Below are 27,158 nucleotides of genomic sequence, written 5' to 3'. Positions count from 1 at the left end.
GGGCTAAATACAATATGATCCCACAACAAATGTTGAGCTGACATGACGCAAGCATTAGGTATATTTAATAGTTTATGGTAGGAATAACTAAATCTTTTGTATGATTAGATGTATTAATAATATTAAAAATGATAGAATAATAGGTTCTTATTGTCTGAAAGTGTTGTTTGTTACAACTATTATATAAATGTATTATACATTTATACATATACATAATTATTAGGGGTGCACCGATAGGATTTTTTGGGCCGATACCGATTTAAACAGACAACAGCTGGCCGATGCCGATACTGATATTAAACACTTGTATACAATACTATACAGTTGGTCTAGTTTATTTCTGCATCAAATTATTTTTACTGAACATGGATTGGATCTATTTAACATTCAACTGACCAACATAATAAGAGAGGCACAAATTAAGCTAAAACAAATATAATAAGACAACATGACAACCTTCAAAGGTGGTTTTTGCTATTCAGCAACATTAACTCATTTTTTTTTTTTTTACATATAATGGATTTCTTTATGCAGTTAATTAATAAACAATCTGTGTCTGCCTTTCTCGTGCTATTGCCGATATGCCGATGGTTTCAAATTCATCAAAAATCAGCCGATAAATATCGGCGGCCGATACATCGGTGCATCACTAATAATTATTAAACATAATGAATGTATTGCCCTCGCCATTCAGTTTTCTTTAAACTGTGATGCAGGGATGGACATTAACTCAGAAAGTAGCATAATATTACCATGTGATACTTTGTAAGCGTTGATGCACTAATATTTAAAAGCATGAAATAAACCAACTGGTTCATTCATTCATTCATTTATATTCAGACAGCTATTACAAGCGGTTACAAGATGTAATATAGTATTGACACCCAAACAACACCAGATTTAAGATTCAACTTTTACAAATACTGCAGTCATAACAGCATCATCACACATCATGAGTTATGATAAACTGAACCTATATTATCATCTTATGTTACAAATAAAGCATTTTAAATTCTAGTCCATCCAGTCACTTTAAAATCAATGTTTGACTTTGGAGCAATTGTTTTGCCTTAACCACATTGACTTTGTGACTCAGTGTCTTGGCATTTAAAAATTGAATCAATACAACAACAGACCAATGGACCTCACAAAAAAGACAGAGAAAACTAAAGAAAGTGTAGAAGTTTTGACAGTGCCATCATTTAATATCCAGGTACTGTATTGCCAAACCATGATGGACTACAAATAAAAGAACAACTCACAACCCAAATGTGTTGATCTTTAGAGCATTATGATGAATAGTAGGAGTCCCAGTACATCATGTCCTCATGCTGTCATACAGTCTGTTTTTAAATCTCTTATCAAACGTTGGTAAATGTAGTACACCAGATAAGTATTTGAAGCATATCCTATATTCTAAATAGTTTAATGCTTTTTAAAATAATAACCTATAATATCCTCACACAGAAAAGCAGTTAGTGCTGTGTCATAAGTGTCGCTACATTTCCTACTGTAAGATCCGGTGCACGTTTAGCTGTCAGCAATCATGCATAACACAACAGACTTACCGTCAACACGACACTAACCGGTGAAGACGTGCACCCGCTATATAACGATCATAAACCCCATATCCGACAGCTATGTCTAGCTTTGAGAACACAAACGATTTCATTTGCCCCCACTGCCTGTAACTGCAGTGTGATTGTGTATGCTTACTCGTGTACTCCTCCTTGTGTCACATGATCAGGATCACACTGTGCCGGTCAGCTGACTTCACTTCTACCGCTGCAGTTTCGTGAACAAGCAGAACAGCTTCTGGTTTTACCGCAATTTTTTTATTTTATTGTTATCAGCACTTTTAATTATCGCCTTCCCGGATATCCAAGTACTCCTAAATCCCAGCATTAAAACAATGTTGTTATGATACGAATGTGCAGCACTGGAATATAATGTAAATAAAATAAACCAAACATTTTCTTTAAATGTATTTAATTCCATTACTGTATTTGTTTTTAATATTCTTAAATATATATATTTTACAATTATTATAATATTATTGTTTATAAAATTATATTTTTTTTTTCGCGGATTAGGGGGAGGTCTAAAAAAGGGTTAAGACACAAAGGGATCATGTAAAACTATATATCCAATGTGATTAAAACGTTTGTAAATTTCTCTAGAAGAAGCCCGCAAACACATACTATAACATACACATATAAAGAAAAAGTACTGTTCAAGCATTTACACTTTATGATCTTTAAAGCGAATTTGTTAACGTTTCACGTTTCACAAAACGACCGCTGTTAAGAAATAGTGGTAATTTAGTAAGGATCCCTAAACTAGACGTCGCGTCACTGAACGCGTACATCATCAGTGTCAAAAGCAACTCTTGGGCACTTTGGGAGATATTCAGACTGATCATGACGGTAATTTACATTTAATCAGAAATGTAATTCACAAATATTTGTAAATGTTTTACTGCTTGGTTTCGCTTAAGTAAGTTCGCGCTTAAATCATTTATTTTTTTATTTAAGATAACTATCCAGCCGTTTAGCTTGCCAGCTAGCGTTTATGACATCTTAACAATTGATTCATTGAAGATTTTTCTTTACAGACTCACGAGTTTTTTGTTGACATGACATGTGAAGGATGCTCGGGTGCAGTAACTCGTGTTCTTAAAAAACTGGGTAAGTTTTTGTTTTTAATATTGTAGATTTTACAGTCTCTTACTGCAAGAACTTTGACCTGTGTACATTAAACTAGTTAAACATTTTAGAGATGTAACAACATGTGGGTGAGTAAATGATGACAGAATTTTCATTTTTGGGTTAACTATCCCTTTAGTAAAACAACACGTTTCTCAACACGATGTGTTTTTTCAACAGATGTAAAATTTGACATTGATCTCCCCAACAAGAAGGTTGTTATTGAGTCAGACAAAGACACAGATGTGCTGCTAGAAACACTGAAAAAGACTGGAAAAACAGTGACCTACATCGGACCAAAATGACAAGGCAGTCATCCATGGCACACTGTTACAGCAAGGTGAGAACATCAGTTGTCAGCAACTCATAAGAGCAATACACACTTCAATGGGTGCCTTTTCTTTTTATAATCTAAAAAAAAAACAGAGGTTCCAAAGGTTCTTTGGATGTTAAAGGTTCTTCATGAAACCTTAGAGCCAAAAATTGTGTAGCACCTTTATTCCTAAAAGTGTTATTGTCTTAAATCATTGAAATATCATTGCACAAAAATCACAGACTGATCCCCTAAAAACACATATTAACTTAAATCATATTGTGTCATTAAATGAAATTATATTTTATTAGACAGCAGTGAAATATGACTTATGCAGGGTTACTTTATATCCTAATTTTTTTCAAGTTTTCTGTGATCAGACATGATTTATATGGTAGTCTTTACCTTCTTGCAATTTCAAATCTCCGCCTTCTTTTCTGCAACATATTGTTCTTATATCGTGTCTCTTTTATTTGGAATATTCCCCTCACAATTATAATTTTTTTCCAAATAAAACAATGTATTTTTGAACAAACAAACTTTACAAGAAAGTTTAACCAATTGCATTTATGTTATGCTATGTTAAAAGTATCTGCCTTTTGTTTTAATAGATCATAATTGTGCTGCTTTGAAGACTATGAAGTGGGACAGCTCATAGGACAAATCATTACATTTCTTGATTGCTTCTGGTATTTTTGGGACCATCAGGATTAAAAAAGTCTGTATATCAAAGCACCCTGAAGAATCACTACAAGACTGTCTTTTTTTTGGCAGTTATAAGTATGGCATGTAACTTTTTACTATGTGGCTGTGTACGTTCCTCATCTAAAGTTCTCCAGTCTGCATGTGATTGTGATGCTCACATGACAAAATAAAGATTTCCTGTATTTGCTTGTGTTGCAATTGTTTGACCATAGTAGCTTCTCAGTACTTGAATTTATTTTTCCAGGTCATAGCATATTCAGATAAATACTTTTTTTTATGAAACGTAAGGTGCTTAGAATTTTTATGAAATATGTAATATATTATGTAATATATCAACTGTTTTTTATTAACTTTAAAAAAAAGATTTTTAAAACGGCATTCAGTATACCAGTAGAGGGCAATGTTACCCTTTCAAAAAATAGGTTATGTTTCCAGGCAGTAAACCTTTTGCATCCATGTTAAAATTTACCAGTATTCTTTTGAGATCTTATTTTCTGTATTCTGATGTTTGACAAAAAATTCCTGGAAAATACAACCATAGTTGATGTTAGTAGATTTGAGCATAGTGAAATTGAGAACATTTGTGCAAAACCAAACAATCCATTTTATCCAAGACCATCTTCTGTAGACGATACAATCTGACCTTTTGTCCAATAGGTTTGCAGATCAGCAACCTTGATTTATTAACCTATAGAAAGTGCAGAATCTTTTTTTTTTTAGGTTATATGACTTGCTTTATAACATTTCTTTGTTTTATATTTTCAAAATCCTAAAATCTTATGTTTATGTATTGGGGTAAATCAATTTTATTTGACTTCAAACACAAAGCAATGACAGGAAGCACAATATAACCTGTTCTGCATTCAGCAACTGCAGAGCAGAATCATCAGGTTGCTGCCTAGCTCTGAATTTCACAGTGTAATATATGGAGCAGCTCAGGGGACAAAGTTTCATTATAATACAAATCGCTGTGCAAACCTCATCTCCCATTCCAATAGATGCATGGCTCACACCTTTGAATTGTGGTTTTATTATAGTTTGCTGAATACAGATCCACTAAAACCTCAGTGTAGGAATTTCTACATGTACAACAGGTTCGTCATTGAAAAGAACCTGCTGTTAAATGCATTAGTGACGTATTGTGTATTGTTTAGGCTGGTCTAAGGGAATGTCCTAAAGGAATACATTACATTCTTGATAGATTGCAGTGATTTTTTTAACTGGCACAAAGAGTTTTGAAGTTAAGGGCAACTCATCATCTTTATTAACTTAAATAATTGCTCCAATTGGTAACATCTAAAAATAGTTTTATCAGTTTAAGAATTTTTTTAAGTGTTACCAAACACATTAATTTAAGTAGATCCAACTTTCACTTTTGTAAGTCAAAAGTTTAAGTCTTGGGGTTCCTTTCAAAGCCTGTGTTGATTAATAAAGCATACAGAAACTTGTCATACTTCTGTGCTAGCAACACAATTGCGTCTTTGTTGTCTGGAATGATTTGAAAGGAGAACATGTAAGGAATGCTCTGCCATTCAGGCCATGTACAGTGGCTGAAGATGCACTCAACAAATGAAAAGAGACTTTTAGTGAATAAGCAGGTGATGGTATATAAAACCCATTGGATACAAGAACTCTATTGACACTTGCATCAGTGACTGAATTCTTTAAAGGAGAGCCAAGATTTAGTTTTTTCTTCACTTGACAAATGATCTATCCCAACTTCAATCTGTTTTATAGAGATCCTTGATTAATATCTTGTCTCTAGCCCAGGGGTGGGCAAGCCTGGTCCTGGAGGGCCACTGTCCTGCAGAGTTAGGTCCAACCCTAATTAAACACGCCTGATCAAATCTTCAGGATTACTTGGAAATGAAATGCAAGAGTATTTGATTAGAGTCGGGACTAAACTCTGAAAAACAGTGGCCCTCGAGGACCTCCTCACCCCTGCTCTAGCCCATTAATTTCCTAAAATAAATGAGTCTCTTGAAAAGAGTGTCTTTTTCAGATACTGCAGACATTTATGAGTACAGGTCAATAACAAAGTTAAATTACTTAGATTTTTTTAAATTATTATTATAAATGGGCTATGCATGCAAAATTAACCTTATCATGAATAGTAAAGTTTTTACCCAAAGCTTAATATCTCAGATAAAATATATATAGTGCATATACACACACTATGTTCTTTGATAACCCATTCATTCTCCGTTTGTTGTGTATTATTGCTTTTGGTTTGTGCCTTTCAATTCAAATAATTCCTACAAATGATATGGTCTCCCAAAAACTTACCTTTGACGCATTCATAACGCATGCATGTTTCTCTCTTTTAAACTAGAAAAAATGAGTATAGTTTTTGATGTCATGACTCTATCATCAGGGCTTTAAGAAAATATAAACATATGGTTTAATATATTGTTAATAAATGCATTCTCTGCAATTTACATTTCAAGTTTTGGCTGTAAATGTTACATCCATAATGGTGGAATTGCTCATATAATAAAAATGCAACAGCACTGTAAAAATGATAACCATTCCTTGGCTTTACTGTAAACAGGTTTCTTTGTGAATATTTAAAAGCTAAAGGATGGTTATTGCCACAATATAATGTACAATATTATCACAGTATAAATTATTTACAGTTTGCCACAGGCTGTCCATATGAGATTCAGTTGGACTTCATATCTCATACCTCCTTGGTCAATCTTACACAACGGCTCACTATAAAATATTAACATTTTTTAATACCAAACCTTACTGTATCAGAAAGTTAAAGGCAGGGTGTATGATGTCTGGAAGCCAATGTTGACACCTGAAATCATATAAACAAACACGCCCCTACCCCAATAGAATCTGGACCTTTTTTGATAGACATGCCCCACACGTAAAAAACCCAGGCAACGATATTGGTTAGTAGACACGGCCCTTACTGCTGCTTGGGTACAACTTACAAGTGTGTTTTGGTAATCAGCCCGACTCCCTTTTCCAAAGTGTTTTTCAAAAATCATGCACCCCACCTTTAACTACTGTGGATGTACAAAATATATCCAGCCTTAATTGACATTTCTAAATACAGATGCGTTTTAAAAATAAATTGTGTGATGTTGTTTCTGTCCTTTCATGATTAATGAGATTTTGTTTGTGATTTTGTTTACTCAACATCTAAGTAGTAAAAGCAGCAGTATTAAAGGGACACACTGCTAATTAGTGCCAAAGAGATAAATGATAAAAGATGCTTAACTCTATGTAGCCCATGAATCAATGGTATCATGTTCAGACAGAGTCGCTGGGTGACAGGCTGAAACAGCTATACGGCATATACCCTGTTAACACCAACCCCTTCGCAAATTAACTGCTATCACAGGATCACATGCATCTCCTTAACTAAGAATCCTAGCAAAATCCAAGCCCATGCAAGTAACTACAGCTTTGGCTCATGTGCTTCTGGACCAGACATGTCTTAAAGAAAAGAGCATACTGTGAACGATGACGAGATATTCATTTTTTGTACTTTTGAAAGAAAGTACAGTATTTGCAGAGGATAAAATCTACTGATAAATGTCACACAAAGATGCTGAAATTCTTTAAAATATTAAATCTGTGGAACGTGACTGTAGACGGGTATATACGGGTAGAGACAAGTGCATTTACGTCATGCTGATCAAGGGATAAAACATTCACTATAACCCAAGCACAGTACAGTCTGTATCTGATAGTGAGCAGACTTCCACATCTCATGATACTCACCGCTGGTTTACTGTATCATCAAATTCACAGGATAATATCACGTATGCAGTTATCATATTTTCAGGGTAAAACCAATAAAAATGGTTTATTTGTAAACTTTAAAAAGGAATTGTACATGTAAAAAAACTGACTAAAAATGGAAAATCTTACTTAAATAAATATAGTGGTCAGTTTCAGGATACATGAGCATTATGAATGTGACTTTTCAGTCAAAACATTTGTTGCATTTATTACCAATATATTTAAGTCCAGACATAAGAAAAACATCATACTTGTGTTTCTATTTTAGATAAAGGGAAATCTAGACTACAGTAAAATATTGCTTGGACTCAACAAAAAAAATTTACGCAGCAGTTAGCATCAATCATTTTGAGTTAAGACAACTACTTCTGAAATTAATTCCGGCCAACAAACTATAATAAGTTGGATGTACTTAAAAAATTGCATTACTCATAAAATACTCATACTTGTGTTTTTTTGAATTTTAAATTTGATTCAATCATGGACACTGATTTACACAAAACTACTAAAATGATTCAGACTCTTTTATTTAACAACACTTGTCAGGTTGCAGAAGACAACCAGTTTTAGCCTTTTTATCAAAATGCCATCTGATTAAAAACGTAATGCACGGTGAGTCTGTTCTCAACTTGAGCAAATGCTCTAGTCTTCAGCACAATAGTAACCTCTTAAAAATCAACAACGTAACAGAAAGTCTTTTAAATACCAAAAGTACAGAACAATAATCATTAAAAGTCTTCTTATGTTTTCTTCTTGATTAGAAATGCATAAAATAACACTATATTTCTACATTTACTCTCACTATCAAGTCCCATGCAAGCATGCTGGGAACCCAAAGTTATCAAGCTAAATGCATTGAGTTATTACAACTTAAATAATGTTTTAAACAAACTAACACAGATAATTTGTTATTAACTTGATTAACATTATCATGTCTGGACAACTCAATAAAAAATGTTTGCAACTTTAAATCTTTCAATAAATCAATTATTTAAAAATTTTAACTTGCATCAATGCATTAAATTAAATAGTGGCAATTATTTTTTAGAGTGAACATGGATGTGATAAAACACATGCATGAGAAAGAAGAAACATTATGGATGTGAGATTTTTCAGTTTGACAAGCTGTGCTTACCTATGGAAAAATTAAATATTCCTTGATAAACTTAAGAGACCTCGCATTGGTATTTAAAACACCAACAAAAGTCTCGATCTGAGATATAAGTATGGTTAAAACTAATGGTTTGTATTTTTTAATGGTAAGGGTTAGGGTTAGGGTCAGTGGTCAGGCATGGAATTGCATATACATTTAATTAACTAAAATCTTAACCACCCATATACTTTTTAACAATAGCAAAACATTTTCATGCAGTTTGACTTTAAAAAGGCCACATAATATGGAATTTTACAAGGTTGGGACATAAATGTGTGTTGGCAGACAACCGTACAATTAAAAAAACACCCCATTAAAGCGGTCTAATTAGACATGCTGTTTTATTCTTTTGTTAATGTGACATCACACAAACAAAAGCCCCGCCCACGGCCACTGACTGACTGTTTTTTGTGTGTTTGTTATCACATTGTAGACTGTCAGACTGTCTCAGACTCTCACAGGATCTCTCAAATCTTTCTTAACTGAATGTGCTCACTATCTGTTGGTAAGGGAGTAAGAAGTTGTAGCTCATTTGCATTTAAAGGTACACACATGAAAAAGTGCTTTTTTGCTTCTACAAACAGGGGCATTTTGGACATGCTATAATAAATTATCTTTGGTGTATTTTTGAGCTAAAACTTCACAATCTAGACACACCTGAGACTTATATTACATATTGTAAAAATGGGCATAATATGTGCCCTTTAAAGCAAACATGTTTCCCTGTTTAAACTATTTAGTTTTTTCTATTTTATGTGAGACTCAAACCTTAGTATTGTTCCCATCATGTTCCTAATTGTACCAACTAAGCTACCGAAACGCATATGGGAGCAGTGTGAAATAAAAATATATGATGTAAGATATAGATTTTTTGTGTTTTTTGGCAAGAGACGAAAATGTTTTAATAAGATAATATAATAAGATATACATTCTCTGAGGTCGTGGTGAAGAATGGAAATGTTACTTCTGACTTTGCCTTGTTTTAGTGATGTTTCGCTAATTTTACTGTGAAAGAAGACAATGAATCAAGAAAAAAGATTTCTGCAGTGCGCACATTGTAATAAAGATGGAAAAGAATGAAACGATTGCTTTCATACAATCCATTAGTAAATTCGAATAGGTTTGCAGTCATTGCTTATGTGCTAAATTAGCTGTTGAAAAATCTTAACAGATGGGGCCAAAACTGAAGCTAATTATAAAGACTATGGGGGTTGATTAAATGCTGCTTTAATTTGTATCTCTAAATGTCATTTATGGAAAAGACTCTATGGATTATTCATTTACTTTAGATTTCATGAGAAAGCTGCTGATGTGGCAACACAAGGACATTTTTATGAGACCATAATTCTATTCTTAATATTCTTGTCATCAGCATTGGTTTTAAATGTCATCTGTATCAAATCCTCACTGTGGGAATTATTCAGGAATAATTGCCCATCAGGAGTTTTGTGATTAAAAAGTGTATTGATTAAAAGAATCAGTTGCATTTACATTAAAAGCAAACATTCAGGAAGAGAGAATGAGATAGATATTACAGTAAGATTAACAATAAGATATTTAAGTAGCAACTTGCCTCAAAATGTCTCTTTGAATTTATTTATTTATTTATTTAATGTTTATTTGACAGGGACAAATGCATAAAACATTGCTTTATAAAAAATACAAAGTAGATGCCATGCATACAGGTTTATAGCCATGACTAATTTGCAACCCCTGTCCTTGGTTAGGCTTGTAAAGTTAAACTAAACTGAAGTATAACTAAAATATAGTTAACCAGAGATAAATCTATAGGGGGGAAAGGTGGAAATGATTTAAGGGTCTACAATTCAATGAGATTTAATGTAAAGGATGCAGAGAAATCTACATTATGTTTAATACACTCATGGACACCTTCATTTAAAAAAAAAAAAAACACTTTGTAAAAATGCTGAAAATGTAGTTATCAGTCTTATTACATTTAAAGTAGAAATGCTATTCAAAGATTTATTTGCGTATTTAGCTAGATCAGTTTAGTATTACCAGAAACATCTTTGATGTATACGTCACCATGTAACCCAACACACTTATAATCCATCCCACTGGAAGCAGTCCACTCCATTATCACGTGTCCGCACTGATCCACCACATTTGAATCCACTTAGCAACAAGAACAGCAAAAATCATGACGTGCTCACTATTCTGTCCATTTGCTCCATCTGTTAGTTTATCATTGTCTTCCTGGATCGATGCCCAGATGTTTTCTCTGCACTCATATCTGTCCAAATCATCTGTGGAGTAAAGGAAATTGGGGATAGAGAGGAAGAACTATTGTTTTTCTTTAGAAGACAACAGCAGGTTACACACCCATCTGCTTTTCATTCAAAACTCCAACGGTATTTTATAATACGTTAAATATATAGCTTTAAAATAAAAAATTGTTGCTTTTAGAAAATGCCACTTTACAGCCACAGATTACATCTAATCCTGGATAAAGAAAGACTGCAGCAAACACTTTATTATAGGTAAAGTCACAGACTATTTTAGTGGCTAAAAACATTTTAATGGGCACATATTATGTAATAATAACATGTCTGTGAAGTTTCAGCTCAAAGTACCCCACAGATTATTATAGCATGTCCAAAATGACCCTATCTGGGTGGGAGCAAAAGTGCTGTTTTCATCTGTGTTCCTTTAAATGCAAATAAGCCACAGCTCCTCACTCCCTTACCAACAGACAGTGAGAGTTTTCGGTTAAAATAAATCTGATTCCTGTTAAAACAGTCTGAGACAGTATATTAAGTCGCATTAACACCCAAAATGTTTAGAAAAGCTTTTGGGTAAAATTACAGTCAGTCAGTGGTCATGGGCGGGGCTTTGTTTGTGTGATGTCACATTACCAAGAGAATCAGTCTAATGAGACTGCTTTGTTTTAATAGGGATTAAAAAGGAGGAGTGGGTGGATTTTATCCAATGTATTGTTGTTGTGTCCACACACTGCCAACACACATTTATGGCCAAACACCTTGTAAAAGTGGATTTTGAATAATTTAAGCATTAAGCTTATTTATTCAGCCATATACACTTTTATTTTCAACAAAGTTATGGGTCAAAAAGGGACAAACCCAGCCATTGGGTTAAATTAACCCAGAAAGTGTGAAACATTTGACTCAATAATGGATTAAAACAATGTAGCATTTTGTGTTTAAACAACAAAGCATGGTTAAATGAAAACCCCTACACTTTTTAAAGTAGTTAACAAGTCCTATATGTTTTATGGTATTATATTTTTCATGCAACTGGTGCAAAACACATCAAAGTTTAATAGTTTGGGTTAGGAGGTTTGAAAACACACAAATGTAAGCAGTATGCTCATCACTATTTATCCTCTGCCAACACTAAAACTAATTTAAGATGGATCTTAATCTCCTCTCAGTTACTAATATAATAATGTTTACCTGTACCATGTTAAATAGTGTATTTTTGTGGAAAAGGAAATAGTTTCCACATAGCCTCTAAATACAATTTACATTTCCAAATTACAGACCAGCTCTTTTAGACAATGACACGGTTCACTGTGAAAAGACACATTCACATTGTACGACTGGGATCCCTTCAGCTGACGCAATGACAAAGACTGAATGGTTTAATTTTGCTATTGCATTTCCTATTACAACATTTGAAGATGAAAGCTCATTGCTCCACTTATGCAGTTACATTACTGTTTAGTTTAAATTATATTTCAGGTTGCAATGCCCGCTAAACCTGTTTATTAGGCTGTGAATCTTTCCAAGACACTTTATTCTTTTATGTTAATGCACACAACAGAAACATACTGTGAATATTGACTGTAAACTAATGTGTTCAAGTGTAGATATTCTTGCATGACCACAGTTTACACAGAGACTAAACAGGAAATAAAATGAAAAGAGCACTTGTTTCTCGAGGGATGTGAGTCTTTGAAGAACCCGTGTAACTTTATTTGAGGAAACGGAGGTCAAAATCCCACCGTCTGGGGTTTGGTCCCTAGAGAGGTAGTTCCCGTAAACTAACCAAAGAGAGGCTTTTTCAAAACAAATCAATATTTTGACACACAACAAATAATATTATTTAATTTGGTAAGGTGTTGCCCCATCACATCACAGGAAACATTTATTTAAAAAAAAAAAATTTGTAAATATGCCTACACAAAAGTATAAAAATATACAATTTTAATTTTTTTATCGTTTTGATTTAATCTTGGAAAATACTTATGAGACACATACTTGAGGGAAATCTTTTTGGCAAATCTGTAAACAATTAAAGATATTGTTAAAAACTCTAAAGGAGATACAATATTAACAATATGTAAATCTACACATAAACTAATTATTGTCTTGCAGAAAACCTAATTTCATATAGTATTTGTATATCAGAAACAAATTCCTGGTAGTCCGTGACCCTTTGAGAACTTATTAGCTCCCACAGACATCGCCACGTCTGCAGTGCATAGAATAATTACACCTCCTCTGTGGCCCGACTTCAGTGTCTGCACAGGCCAGAATGGAAAATGCCACGTTGCAGAGAAGCTATTTTTTTCCAGCGTTGTCTCATCCAGATGTTTCTCTCCTTACTGGTCTGTACACTCAGAAAGTACAGACATTAGCAATCTATAACAGAGCATACCTCTTTGACCGTGAATTTTGAGGAATCGGTCTCATGCATGTGTGGAAAGAAAGGAGTGACTAGTTTAGTCTGGTGGTAAGGAGAACAAAATTAAAAGACAGTGGGAAGAGCCCATGGAATTTAAGACTTTTTTAACAGGAATCAACACTTTTTGACACGCTGTCTACAAAAATCTGTTCTGCACATCTGAAATATGAGCTGCCTTTAGAGCAAACTAATATTTAACACAGCTAAATGCACCACTATCATGGGTCATGAATTAATTTTTAATAGTTAATCAAGTTAAATTATCATTTTTTATATTATGTGTATAGATATGCTAAAGACCAGTCCTTTTTATTTTATTAATTCAATTTTCAAGTTTGGTGTAAAGGCATTGATCAATAATATATGATGTGATCCAACACTGTGTCAAAAACAAAAATAATCTTTAAAAATTTGTTTTTATAACAATAACTAAACACATTATTAAATAATTGAAATCTACTATTTGTTTTAGCCTTTTCTTTAAAGGGATAGTTCACTTTAAAATGAACATTCTGTCATCATTTACTCATCCTCATGTTGTTCTAAACCTGTATGAATTTCTTCATTTTGTGATGAACACAAAAGAAGATATTTTGAGAAATGATGGTAAACACACAGCAGATAGTGTCCATTGACTTGCATAGTAGGAAAAATATATTTTGAAAGTATTGTGATAAATGATGAAGAAGATATTTTGATAAATGATGGTAAGCACACAGTTGGCAGTGCCCATTAAATTCCATCATATCTTTTTATTCCTACTATGGAAGTCTATGGTCACTATCTGTTGTGTGTTTACCATCATTTCTTAAAATATCTTCTTTTGTGTTCATCAGAAAAAAAAATTCATACAGGTTTAGAACAACATGAGGATAAGTAAATGATGACAGAATTTTCATTTTAAAGTGAACTATCCCTTTAATAGAGTGAGATCAGAAGTCATTGTTATTCAGATATATCACAAAACAACTGACCTACATGATCTGACATGTTTTATTCAATAATATTTACCTGGAAGGGAAAGTCTTTGTGAGTTCACAATTACGCATTGCCCTGTTATGTTTGTATCCACATTTGCATATAGTTCACTGTCTACTCATATTTTTGTTATGTTGGAAAAAACAATACAGTAACATTATTGAAAAGCATTATAACAAAAAAAAAAAAGGTTTACACACCATGAGACAATAAATTGATTAAGCACTCTTATATATATAATGCACAATTTATCAAAGATAAACAATAAATCAAAGTTCAAACATACAATGAAAAGCTGGGTGTAGAGTATACCACATAAAAGTTCATGTGAGTTGGATACACAGAGTTAACTGGGACGTCCCACCCTAACTGAGCGAAGGGGGTTGACCGGGCCTGCCCACAGCAAATGTCTTCTGTGTGGACTTGTGTTGCTGTTAGATAGTTTCAGACCTGATCACCAGCTGACTTCTTCTCTGGCTTCTCTGTTAGACGGACAGAAGGTAAGAGCACTCATTTGTGTAGCTTCTTCTCTGTACATAGCCGACTGATATTGAATTGTTTTTTACAATACCTGAATAATTATGGAAAAAAAAATTCGCTAACATTAGCTTAAGTTTGTTTCTTTAGCTTAAGAAGTGCACAGATTTACAGAAAGCTCTGAATGTTTGCAGGTGTCAATTGTTCATGCAGTCTTTGTGTGTTACCAAAATATATCTTCATAAAAACACTTGAACAGATTATTTGCCATTCACTGGGCAAACCAGTGCGTGGTTGCTAAGTTTGCAACATTACAAAAACTGTACTGTAATGCACAGAGAGGCACAATAGTGATATATTGTGTGCCACATAAGCAGCAGGAGGGGTGAACCGGGAGTCAGAGATGGAGGGGGAGGGGAGAGCGTCATAGACTCAGGGAAAAAGAGAGAGAGAGAGAGGCCCCTCCCCTTTTAATTACTCCCATCCAAAGGAATGCAGGTTTCCATGGCAATTTTTCAGCAGCTGTTTGGGACCATGTCGAAACAAGGCAGATGTAGCCTCTTTGGACAAACAAGACTGATGTGTGAACAAACTAACCATCACAGCTGCTGCTGCTGTTATTACAAAGAAACAGGTTTAAAAAAATATTTACTTTTAAAAAAACACTTTTTTACTCAAACAAGACTTGCTGTCCACAAATATAATGTGTAAAGTTTATTTTTTATTAAAAAGTCAAATGATAAATGTTTGGCACCTAATTCAAAAAGTATAAGGTTAATTTAAGATGTATTGAGAAATGTCGTATGACATGGATGCAATTTTCCAGTTTGTGTTTTTCCTCCTGGGCACTATAAAGATTTTCATAAGAGATTGTAAAAAATATTGAAACAAGAAGTTTGATGTGCCTTTGGGTATAACAGAAAAGGTTCAATTTGTTTTTCTCATCAGAAACAGAGACCTTTGTGTGGAGCAAAAAATAAAGGAAAAAACCCAACCGTGATTTACAATTCTGCTTTAGACTCATGTTTACAATGCAGATAAGTAAAAAATCAATCCACAAAGTATTTAATTTCTAAACTTGAAAAGTTACCAAATCAACTGAAGTATGCATGCAGATTAGATTTATTTAATCCTCACTTAAAAACTGTGTTTCATGACTTGGCATTCCCAAAATAATAGATTTCTTTTAAAGTATGCATTCATTTTAATAGGTTTTAATTCCTTTGCCATGGAATTTGTACTTTTCCTTTGTACTGGATAAAGCAGACGGTTAGTTATTCAGAGAGGTTTAACTTACAAACAGCTTTGGGGGATGGGATGTAAGTTAAAAAGGTGAGGTGATTGTTTACTCAGGTTACAGATCTTTCTGCTCAGTCACTCTTGTTTGACTGTTTTTGTCCTCCTCGGAGGTCCCTGTACCTGTTAACCTTATCCGTATCCACGTTTTTCAACAAAGGATGAAATTTCCCACAGTGGCCCCCCTCCATTTCAATTGCACAGGGTTTAGCTTTGTATCGGCTCTTTCTTGAAAAAAAGATAATGTTACAGAGAGATGAGTTTTAATTTCACGCGAAACATGATTTTTGCGTTACAGCATGTTTCGACCTCATAGCCTTTGCATGCCAATAGTGATTTGTTTAGTGGAGTTTAATCATTTTTTTTTTTCACGTGACTGACTGCACTTCTGTCAGATACACTGTTTGTTACAGAAAAGCTTTCAGTGGAGCTTTTAATACGATGGGGTCTGTTTTTCTGCTTAGCGCTCAACATGCACAGATGCGGGGAAGTAATTGTGCCGTAATGGACAGGTGGTTTGTGTAAGAGTTTAATTCTCGTGCCAAGTGGTTTCTAGCTCTATAAATCAAGCATATCCTACCATACCAGATTCAGTATCCCAGCACTGGGCATTGATGATAATAACATGTTTGTATTTAATAATAAGCTAAAAAAAAGATTTTGATGATATTACAGAAGCGTTTCACATAGCAAAGTATGCAAGTCTTGTGTTGTTTAGTATTTTATGAGCTTGTTTTTAAGAGGTTACTTTGGCAGCGAGACAAAGTATAGCATCACTCATTTGGATGCAGTAACTCAGTTGTTTATCCTGGGATCAAACCACCTGTTTTGTCACTCTGGAGAGGGGTGAGAATTTCGCCAGCATGCCCCAAGACCCTTTGGAAAAAACAGGGCACTGAGCTTCTGTTTTCCTCACAGTTAACACCCCCGCTTGCCCAACTCAAAATTAAATACAAAGTTAAAAAGGCATCCTTTATACTGCTGACTTTCCTTCAGTCCCGAGATGTTTGATTTTGATCGCGACCTTCCAAATAAAACAGGTTGTTTTGCTCTAAAGCGACTCCACCAGTAATGTATTTTACCTCATCCCTACAAGTGACTTATACACAAATATGCCAAAACAAGAAAGAAGTACATCCAAATTAAATATTTAAGAGGACATAAGGTCATTTCCTTCATCCTATGACTCACATTGCTATAAGCATTAGCTTGTTTAAATACAATTTTCCCGGTGAAATTGTTTGTTTTTATTGACAGATAAGCAAGAGGATTTTTGTCTGCCACGTTCTGAGACGTCAGCATTTAAATTGTGTATTTTTCCACGTCTAGGTCTATTAGAGAAGTGTGGCATTCAACTTATTTTCCTCTGCCAATTAAAACTAAAGAGTTGACACCCTGTCCTGTTTTCAGGTCCTCCAGCAGGAACACAAATCATGCAAAATGTGCACATTAAGAGTTGCTCATTGCATTCACATAAAGTCTGTCCTATAATGATAGTCAACAGATTTAATATACTCAAAAAAAGCTGGGTGATTTTTAACCCAACGTTGGATCAAAAAAGGGAAAAACCCAGCCGATAGGTTAAATTATTAAATGTGTATATTTGGCCACAACAACCCAGCATTTTAGGTTTTGGATTAAAAAAGATCCCAGGTTAAAATACAACCCAATGGGTTGGGTTTGTCCATTTTTGACCCAATGCCTAATTCTCTAAAATATATCATTTGTAACTATATTCTGAAAACTTGTGATTCGCAGGAACTGCATAAAAAGATATCTAACAATGGAGAAAATAACCAACTAAATGCTGTTTTAACGCCAGATTAAACCACAAAACTTCTCAAACTTATTCCTGCATTTCTTTCCAAGGAATTCCTCAAACTTGGGCTGCAAGCCAAAGAGATTTCCAGTAGTTTCTTCACCACTTATTGTTATGTCAGTGGATTCAAGAAGCCCCCTTCATTCCCATTGGAATTTTACAACTTTACAAATTATGAATGTGCAGATAAGACGCGGATAATCCCACCCTTTATTCACTCATGCTGAAACATGATCATTATGGGTAGCTTTGGTTGATTTTTTTATCACATCAAGTCCTCAACTACATATTTTTACTATCAATTTTTTTAAAATATTCTTTTATAATCATAACAATAAGTCTTAACGGTACTTAACGCAAGATAATTTTTTTAAATCATATATCATTAGGCTGGCTGCCTTAAATGTACATGACAGGAAGCTAAAGCACTCTGCCTGTGTTTTTACACAACAAACAATAGTGTCTAGCTTTGATCTTTGATGTCTGAAGTACACCATAAAAACATATACATCTATACAAACAGGCACACACAGAGTAAGGGCAGAGAGAAAAACATCCCCTATCGCCCCACAGCACGAGTGTATTTTTTAAGGGGAACATATCACATCAGTCCCTCTTCCAGGGTCTGTTTGAGAGGGAGGAAAGCATCTGAGCTAGCAGAACAAAGACAAGCAGAGCTCTTATCTCAATCAGCCTCTGTGTCTGGAGAGACACAGACTTCTATTGGCTGGTAATCCGCTACACAGCATACAAAGCAGGTCTGATGGCAGATGCGAGATGTTATAATGCTCACAGCCTTTGCCAGATCCCAAAACCGGCAGCTGGTACAAGACTGCGAATGTGTGTGGTTCAGTGTGTGAGGTGAACTGGTGTCATATTGATCTCGAGCCATAGGTGGACTTGTATAAAAGGGAATGTAAGCCTGATTGATGTGTGTGACTTTGTTGTCCATATGGCTCAAGCTCCAGTAACTCATGATGTGAGTTTTTATGTTTTTCTTAGGCTGAAACTCAAGATGAGGGTTTGGATCTTCTTCTTGATCTGCCTCGCTGGCAAGACCCTGGCTGCTCCAGTAAGTCAATCTTTTGTGTATGAACTCGTTCTATAATTAAAACTAAATAATATATTCATTAAATATGCAAATAAATGTACAACCTTGGCATGTGAACGAATTAGCATTTTAATTTTATTATGACTCATTTTGAGTTATAAATAGACCTTCGTTGAATTTAATTTCTATGTCATTTTGCAGACTGAAGAGGAGCCAACTGTTGAAGAGGTATGTTGTGTTATAAAAGTAATGTGTGTCCCTGTCTCTAGACACGTTTACATTCCCTTTAAAATTGCACAAATAGGCTTTATGCCCAGCTGCACTTCTTCCTGAACTTCAGCCAGCTCCTTGTTTCCTGTCTGCCATTATTGGACAAACTGATTAATCCAGGTGTGCCTGACCTCAGTAGTCACAAACAAACCGATTAATTCAGGTGTGCCTGACCTCAGTAGTCACAATAACAATAATCAGACACACCTGGATTAATCGGTTTGTCCAAAAATGGCAGACAGGAAACAAGGAGCTGGCTGAAGTTCAGGAAGTAGTGCAGTCAATTTCACAAAAATATCACAAAAATGTTTTTACACTCGTGTAAGATGTTTTTACAGGCTATTTGAAATAGGAAAATATGTCCAAACCTGCAATGGTTACACTTTTTCACATTTACAGGTCACCAGACAGGCGTAAAAGTCACATTATTTAAATATGGCGTATGGTATGTTGTATGTTTGGTTGAAGGACAAGACCAAATAGATATGTTCGACGTCATGAGGTGTCGCATGAACCGACAAGCGCATGACATCAAAATACCGCAAGAGCCGACTGCTCTGTATGCTTTCAAATCGCTCTCGCTGTATTTTGATGTCATCGACGTCTGCGCAGTGCCGTATGAAGTCAAATATACCTTTCACCATTGTCTATAATGGAAGCCAGGCTTTTGTAATCCAAACTAAAGTTTTATAATCGTAAATAGATAACTTATCCCCCATAATGGGAACAGATGTTCAGTTTCCGTTTAAACTCCATGGGAGATTGAAATGCACAAATATATCTGAACGGGAGCATTTATGATTCAATGCTTTCCCATATTGCGCAGAGATGCCAGCTGCATTGGAAACAAAAGCAAAGTCTACCATGGCTGGCCAGTTATTTGGTCATACACATTTAGTTCATTTGAAGCTCAATCTATTTTAAAAAAGCAGTGTTTGAAAACTGGCTATGCAGTCGATATCAACAGTGCTTTGGTTTGTTTATTTTTCAGGAGCTGGAAGTGGGAGCCAACCCAGTCCAGGTGGAGACAGGAGAATTTGATGAGGCCATTGAAGTTGTGGAGGATGTTATTGCTGAGAGTGAGTTAAATAACATTTCCCAAATAACCAGAGGCGTTTTTTCATCAAATTGTTTGAGCTTCCATACCTCCAACAATTTGCAGTCTGATGCAGCAAAGTTTTGTACATTAATAAAGATGTATTTCTTCCAAGAGATGATGCATCTGCTGCTTGCATCATTCGGTCTTCCTTCCTTTCAGGTTGTTATAATGTGAATAGATTATACAGATGCACATAAAGCCAGGGGTAATGACAGACTACATATAAGTCAAAAGCAGACAGCTATAATTATGGGATCCGACAGACTATAGTTATGCAGGACTACCAGTCATTCAGCCACATTACGTGTTTGCATGCCGCAAAATATGTAGGAAATAAAAATGGAAAAATTGACAGATTTTTTTTCTTCACAGACCCCTGCCTAAACCATCACTGCAAGAAAGGCAAGGTGTGCGAGGTCGATGACAGCAACGAGCCAATGTGTGTCTGCCAGGACCCTCTGACCTGCCCCGCCCCAATGGGAGAGTTTGAACATGTGTGTTTCATTGCTCATTTCCTTTATTTCACATCTATTTCATGTGTTTACATGCACGGTGACAGCAATGCCTGGAAGTACTCTTTGTACCTACCCAGTAAAGTTTAAACACAACATGCGATTTGGGTACAAATCTGAGCTTGTCAAGTTGACGGCCGTGGCATTTAAAACTGCTCATGTTTGTGGCATTTAGGTTTGTGGCAATGACAACAAGACATACGAGTCCTCCTGCCAATTCTTTGCCACCAAATGCGCCCTGGAGGGCACCAAGAAGGGCCACAAACTGCACATGGACTACATCGGACCATGCAAATGTAAGTCTGCAAACTGATGGTGTCATATCAATATTGTCATTTTTGTCCCACTGTGTATTTTTTGTTTTTTCATATCATACAGTCTAGGGTATTTTGCATAGTCAAATCATCCTGCTTAATAGGAATTTACATTTACGCAGTCAAGTAGAAACACACCGTAGGATTTTCAATGTGCTAGTATGGATCAATAGATACACAGTAGCTATAATTTTGGTAGGATAAATTGTCAAAACTATGAAAAATAATAACAAACGGTTTATGCCACAGAATATGTCTAACACAGACCCGTCTTGGGGGTTAAAAAAGCGGAGCTAAATGCTTTGGATTGATTGATAGCTTGTAGCTTTAAGGCGTCCCTGTTGCCCCTTTGCACAGGCAGCGCACGGAGCAAGATTGGGCTTGTTTCTCAAAGCAGAATGATTTTCCTCATCCACATGTATGCCTTATGAGATCAGTCGGGACTGAAGGGCTCAGATGGAGCTCCTGCTGTGGCATATAGTCTCATTGCTAGGCGGGGTGTCTCATCAGTCAGGGATAAACTTAAGAGAAATGTGTTTCTGGCATGAGCAAATAAGACCATAACAGCTATGGCACTAATATTAGCCAAAGGGCCCATTTTTAAACTCCAAATCGTATGCTGTTGAGTTTTATAATGTTGACTTGAAAATAAAGTATATGCCAAAGGGGTTTCCTGGCTTGCTGATTTTTTTATCTGTTGTTTCTAATGGTTGAATCTCGCCACAGACATTGCCCCCTGCTTGGACAACGAGTTGAATGAGTTTCCCCTGCGCATGAGGGACTGGCTGAAGAACGTACTGGTGACCCTGTTCGAGCGTGATGAGGACAACAACCTCCTCACAGAGAAGCAGAAACTTAGAGTCAGTTCAAGACTAATCTGCTAAACTTTCCATTGTTGTTTACATGACACAATGTATGCATAAAACAAGTAAAATATCAACCACCTTTAAAGAAAATTAATTTTTGCACTGATCACAAAATCCTAGTAACCATTAAGCTGAATTAAAGTTAGGTTACGCTTTATTTTGATAGTCCACTTCAGACAGTATACTTTTCAATTTCATGCCAACTTACACTTATTAGAGTATTATTAGTAGACTGTTAGGCATACAGTCTAAAAACAAACGGTGCTAAATAGCACTAAAAGTTGCTCGTAATCATAGGGAAACCATTTTAAGTGCCATATAGCACCTATGGCGGCCATCTTACCACAGGAAGCTCGCTCACTCATAGCATTGTGTTTTAATGGTGCATGTACTTTTAAATGACCATAACTTGCTCAATTTTCTACCAATTTTCAAATGGTTTTCTTACAAATGTTATTAATGTGGCTATAATTCTGGATGCATTCAACATGTTTCATGAATTTTTTTTTAGTATAAGTATGCAGTGTCATAGGTACATCTTTGACGTTTATAACAAACCAAATAATTTGAAAATCAATAGAAAATTATGCAAGTTACGGTCATTTAAAAGTACATGCACAATTAAAACACAATGCTACGAGTGAGCGAGCGCCCTGTGGTAAGATGGCCGCCAAATGCGAACATTCCACTCAATTGGCCAGCAGCGCGGGCGAGATATCTAGCCTTTATTATACATATCTAGGGCTATATCACCCCTGGATGGTTCTTCATAGGTGCTTTATAGGTGCTTTATAGCACTAAAAATTGTTCCCCTATGATTACGAGCTTTTAGTGCTATTTAGCACTATTTTTTTGTGTAGGGTTAGTGCAGGGGTTCGCATTCCTGGTCCTAGACACCTGAAAAATCTAATCAAAGGCTGCAGGATGACTTGGGAATGCCATTGGGTTTGATTAGGGTTAAAGCTAAACTTTGCAAGACAGTGGCCCTCCAGGACCAGGAATCCACACCCGTGGGTTAGTGTATGGGTTAGGGTTACACTTTTATGGGATAGGGTTACACTTTGGGTTAGGGTAAAGGTTTCTCACGATGCCATCAAATAACAATTTTTTGCTAAATGGTTCTGTAAAGAATCTTAAATATCAGGTTAAAAAGGATCTTAGATTATAAAATTGTATGAACCTTTGACTAAATGGTTCTTTTAGGAACCAATAGTGGTTCTTCTTTGGCATCGCTGTGAATAAACTTTTAGTTCAGTTGTACCTATTGTCAGTAGAATATATGCTGAGGGATGATCACAATAAAGTACATTTTAAGCAAATAGAATAATGTTAGTATAAATGTTAGATACGTGCAGTTATGTCTAAGGTGGTCTATCAAAATAAAGTTAGCAGAATCCAGATCTCACCAGCAACCGTCTGTTTCTAGGTGAAGAAGATCTATGAGAATGAGAAGAGACTGGAGGCTGGTGAGCACTCTCTGGATCTTTTGGCTCTGGACTTTGTGAAGAACTACAACATGTACATCTTCCCAGTTCACTGGCAATTCGGCCAGCTTGACCAGCACCCCGCTGATGGGTATGTTTATCTAGTTTTAAAATGTATCAGTTATTATTTAAGAGACATTCTAGCGACATGTCTACCCATTATAAATACGGGTTGTGTGTTTTGTGTGTTCTACCAGGTTCTTGTCTCACACTGAACTGGCCCCTCTGCGTGCTCCTCTCATCCCAATGGAGCACTGCACCACCAGCTTCTTTGAGCAGTGCGATGCTGACCAAGACAAGTACATCGCTCTCGAGGAATGGGCCAACTGCTTTGGAATTAAAGAGCGTGAGTTTCTTCATAAATGCTAATAATATAATTTGCATCATTTATTATATTTGCTAACACTGATTGTTTTCTGATTTCAGAGGATATCGACAAGGACCTTGTCATCTAAAGCATGTCTAATACTGACACTTCCTAGTTACTATTGGGATGAGGTGCTAACCTTTAAATTAAAATCAAAGTAACGGTGCTAATCGCGATTTCTAACAACCTGCATATACCACTAAACATTCATAATGTTTAAAAAGTGCACAATTCATCACACTGCCCATTTTTAGTCTGAAGTTGGCCAAATAGATGTCGGAAAGGCTGAATTAAATATATGATGAACTACGTATGTTGACGGATATATTTTTTTTGTTTTTTGAAACTCAAAATCAGGGCTTGAATTTAATGTAAGTTTGGAGTTCAGATGGTGGAAATGTACAAAAACAAAAATAAAGTTTCCAAATAAATGTTCCTTTTGCTTGCTTTATAAACTTTTTAGTTTTGTTTGTTTCACTCTTTGGTGGTGGAGTTATTGTTTTGATTTCAATCTGAAAAACGATTTCAATTGGAGCCCTGGATATCTACAGGTTGTTGTGTTTATTTGCGTATTGTACCTGTCAGAGATCAGGGTAAAATGTTGAGTGTTTTAAGATTTGAGAAAAACAAGAAAATATTATTTGAACCTCAAGAGGACGTAATCTCGCAGGATGAGATTTTTCCTCCCACTAACATGTTCACATACGTTTGCAGTATTTGCCACAATGTGGGCGCTATGCAACTCTTACAAAATAAAAGCTACTGAATTTTCCAAAACCATCTTTGCATGCATTTCTCCATTTTTATTTGCCTTTTCCCAGATTTCAAATTGCATTACTCACAAATGCTACCATGTTTAACGCAGCTAAAGTAAAATAAAGTTCAGCGACATCAAGAGGGTCACTGTACTGTATACAGTGCGGCTAGAAATCTAAAACACATATGTTAGTATTTACCAAGGGTGGAGAGGATGTTTACATAATTTCCTTGCTTTTAAATATAAAAATATATTTTGGGACCTAGGCTGTATGGTTAGTGAAACTGTTTAATGAATTGCACTGAACAGATAAATGTTGAAAAACCTCAAACAATAAACACACTTCTATTTAAATATTGTTTTGAAACTTAGTTTCAGAACTATAGCATGATTTTAAGTGTCTAGTTGTTTTAACTGCTATCCTTGACATATGGGATTATTCAAAACAGGAGGTGATGGACTCATTATTTTTAATAATTTATAACTTATCATTCTCAAAAACTATAAAAACACATGCTATAAAATAGAGGTTACTCAAGTGGGTTACATGTAATGCACAAAGCAGTGGGAAAATACGTCAATGGTCTCAAGTGAGGATAGACAGTCATGGGAAAGCAGAGCTACAGAAAGCAGGATTTACCCAGTCTCCAGGCTCACCCTTCCAGCCAGACACTCACATCAGGAACCCTGAACAATGGCAGAGCTCCAGACAGAACAGTGAGTTCAGACCAACCCCTTCTGCAATGGGAGGGAGGAGTAAAAACACTCCTCTCTTCTTCCAACCCTCTCTTTAACCCTGTAAAACAGAATGAGGTACAGATCTATAAAGTGGATGGATAACAAATGTATAAATACACATGCAATATGATTACCACCATGAGTGTGATGATTAAAACTGAGGAATATACAGAGCTTATACACTCTTAAAACGAATGTGTTAAATTAACACATCTTGTGTCTAGTTAAGGACAACACACCTAGTGTGTTGTCCTTAATTTAACACATCTCTGTGTTATTTTTAGAACAACACACTTTGTGTTGTTTTAACACATCTTGTGTTGTCCCTTTTATTTATATGAACTCTAAATCAGCACGAAATAACACATAATGTGTTAAAAACAACACATAATGTGTTAAATAGTTTAACACAAAGCAATGTGTTAAAATTAACACATCCATGGTGTGTTAATTTTAACACATTGCTTTGTGTTAAACTATTTAACACATTATGTGTTAATTTTAACACATTATGTGTCATTTCGTGCTGATTTAGAGTTCATATAAATAAAAGGGACAACACAAGATGTGTTAAAACAACACAAAGTGTGTTGTTCTAAAAATAACACAGAGATGTGTTAAATTAAGGACAACACACTAGGTGTGTTGTCCTTAACTAGACACAAGATGTGTTAATTTAACACATTCGTTTTAAGAGTGTAGGGATAGTTCACGCAAAAATGAAAATTCTGTCATCCAAGTTTTTACAAACCTATAAAAATGTATTTGTTCTGATAAACACGAAGGAAGATATTTTGAGGAATGTTTGTCACCAACCCGTTCGTGCACCCCATTGACATCCATAGTAGGAAAAAATAATATGATGAAAGTAAATGGGGTCCACGAACGGTTTGGTTACAAACATTTCTCAAAATATCTTCCTTTGTCTTTATAAGAACAAAAAAATTATACAGGTTTCAACATGAGAGGGAGTAAATGATGACAGAAGTTTGCTTTTTGGGTGAACTGTCCCTTTACCATAACAGAAGACATTTATGGATCTGGCAGATACATTTATCCTAAGCAATTTACAAAATACATTTTATTGTTTACATATGAACTAATAGATTTTGGTTACATGAAAATGTATCTTTGTGTTGTGCCACACTGATTGAGATACGGGAACACAACTTGATCTCAAAATCTGCTATGCAATCTGTTTATCTTATTTATTTGGTATTCCACTGGCTCAAATGAAAGGTCATGGGTTTGATCCCATGGGACCCAAGTACTAATAAAAATTTACAGATTAAATGCACGGTAAGTTATTTTGATAAAAAATGTCTACCAAATGCACAAATAAAATCAAATATAAATGGTATCAACATTCAGTAAGGATACCAAACTCATGTCTGTAGTACCATCTTATAAAAAACTCTTATTAGATCTGTTAAAAGTGTTTGGTGATGAGATTGAATACTCATCATGGATTGTTGGCAGTCAAATTAATCCTTTTTAATTGCAAATAAATGATCTGTATCGTCCTCATCCTAAGTAATGTTCATTGTATATACATACAGTATATATGGGATATGTGTCGCCCCCTACTGGACATTAAACGTTCTCAATATATGTCCTGTGCACCTCAAGTACACCTTGCAAAATCGTCGATATTGTTATATTTACTGCTACTATAGTTCTATAAAACTGCCTGCATACCTTTTGAGATGTTTGTAAATATATATATATATATATACAAAAAAATCACCTATTCTAACGTTCCCAACACTGGATGCAAAAACAGATCAAATACAACAGACTTTTTCACGCATCTAAAAATTAGTT

At 35.1% G+C, this 27,158-nt stretch overlaps 3 protein-coding genes across 3 annotated transcripts in view; 2 read left to right on the top strand and 1 right to left on the bottom strand.

The window, feature by feature from the left end:
- slc36a1 (solute carrier family 36 member 1) overlaps positions 1 to 1,725 on the bottom strand; it is a 36,107-nt gene extending 34,382 nt beyond the window's left edge. The window contains exon 1 of the mRNA XM_065271576.2: positions 1,569 to 1,725. The gene's annotated coding sequence lies outside the window, so the exon portion shown is untranslated. The remainder of the gene's footprint in view (positions 1 to 1,568) is intronic.
- A 620-nt stretch (positions 1,726 to 2,345) lies between these two features.
- atox1 (antioxidant 1 copper chaperone) lies at positions 2,346 to 3,909 on the top strand. Its single transcript, XM_065266534.1, has 4 exons — positions 2,346 to 2,426; positions 2,615 to 2,687; positions 2,886 to 3,045; positions 3,630 to 3,909. Exons 1-3 carry the CDS (start codon positions 2,421 to 2,423, stop codon positions 3,008 to 3,010), a joined length of 204 nt encoding a protein of 67 aa, XP_065122606.1. The 5' UTR covers positions 2,346 to 2,420; the 3' UTR covers positions 3,011 to 3,045; positions 3,630 to 3,909.
- A 10,737-nt stretch (positions 3,910 to 14,646) lies between these two features.
- Positions 14,647 to 24,294, top strand: sparc (secreted protein, acidic, cysteine-rich (osteonectin)). Its single transcript, XM_065266531.2, has 10 exons — positions 14,647 to 14,784; positions 18,879 to 18,948; positions 19,129 to 19,155; positions 20,189 to 20,276; positions 20,669 to 20,790; positions 20,984 to 21,104; positions 21,849 to 21,982; positions 23,415 to 23,563; positions 23,670 to 23,818; positions 23,899 to 24,294. The coding sequence occupies exons 2-10, from the start codon at positions 18,892 to 18,894 to the stop codon at positions 23,925 to 23,927; spliced, it is 876 nt and encodes a 291-aa protein (XP_065122603.1). The 5' UTR covers positions 14,647 to 14,784; positions 18,879 to 18,891; the 3' UTR covers positions 23,928 to 24,294.
- The last annotated feature ends 2,864 nt before the right edge of the window (positions 24,295 to 27,158 follow it).

Source organism: Paramisgurnus dabryanus, chromosome 16 (genome assembly GCF_030506205.2).
Source record: "Paramisgurnus dabryanus chromosome 16, PD_genome_1.1, whole genome shotgun sequence".
Classification (NCBI taxonomy): domain Eukaryota; kingdom Metazoa; phylum Chordata; class Actinopteri; order Cypriniformes; family Cobitidae; genus Paramisgurnus; species Paramisgurnus dabryanus.
Note: the sequence above shows the minus strand (reverse complement) of the source record. Positions and strands in the feature narration are given on the sequence as shown.

What these genes read in the sequence shown, in the direction of transcription:
- atox1 (XM_065266534.1), top strand. An exon ending in TCGTGTTCTTAAAAAACTGG is followed by an intron (nt 2,688 to 2,885) that starts GTAAGTTTTTGT and finishes TTTTTTCAACAG; the next exon opens with ATGTAAAATTTGACATTGAT.
- sparc (XM_065266531.2), top strand. Translation starts at nt 18,892, where the DNA reads ATGAGGGTTTGGATCTTCTTCTTGATCTGCCTCGCTGGCAAGACCCTG. An exon ending in CTACATCGGACCATGCAAAT is followed by an intron (nt 21,105 to 21,848) that starts GTAAGTCTGCAA and finishes ATCTCGCCACAG; the next exon opens with ACATTGCCCCCTGCTTGGAC. An exon ending in CTGCTTTGGAATTAAAGAGC is followed by an intron (nt 23,819 to 23,898) that starts GTGAGTTTCTTC and finishes TTCTGATTTCAG; the next exon opens with AGGATATCGACAAGGACCTT.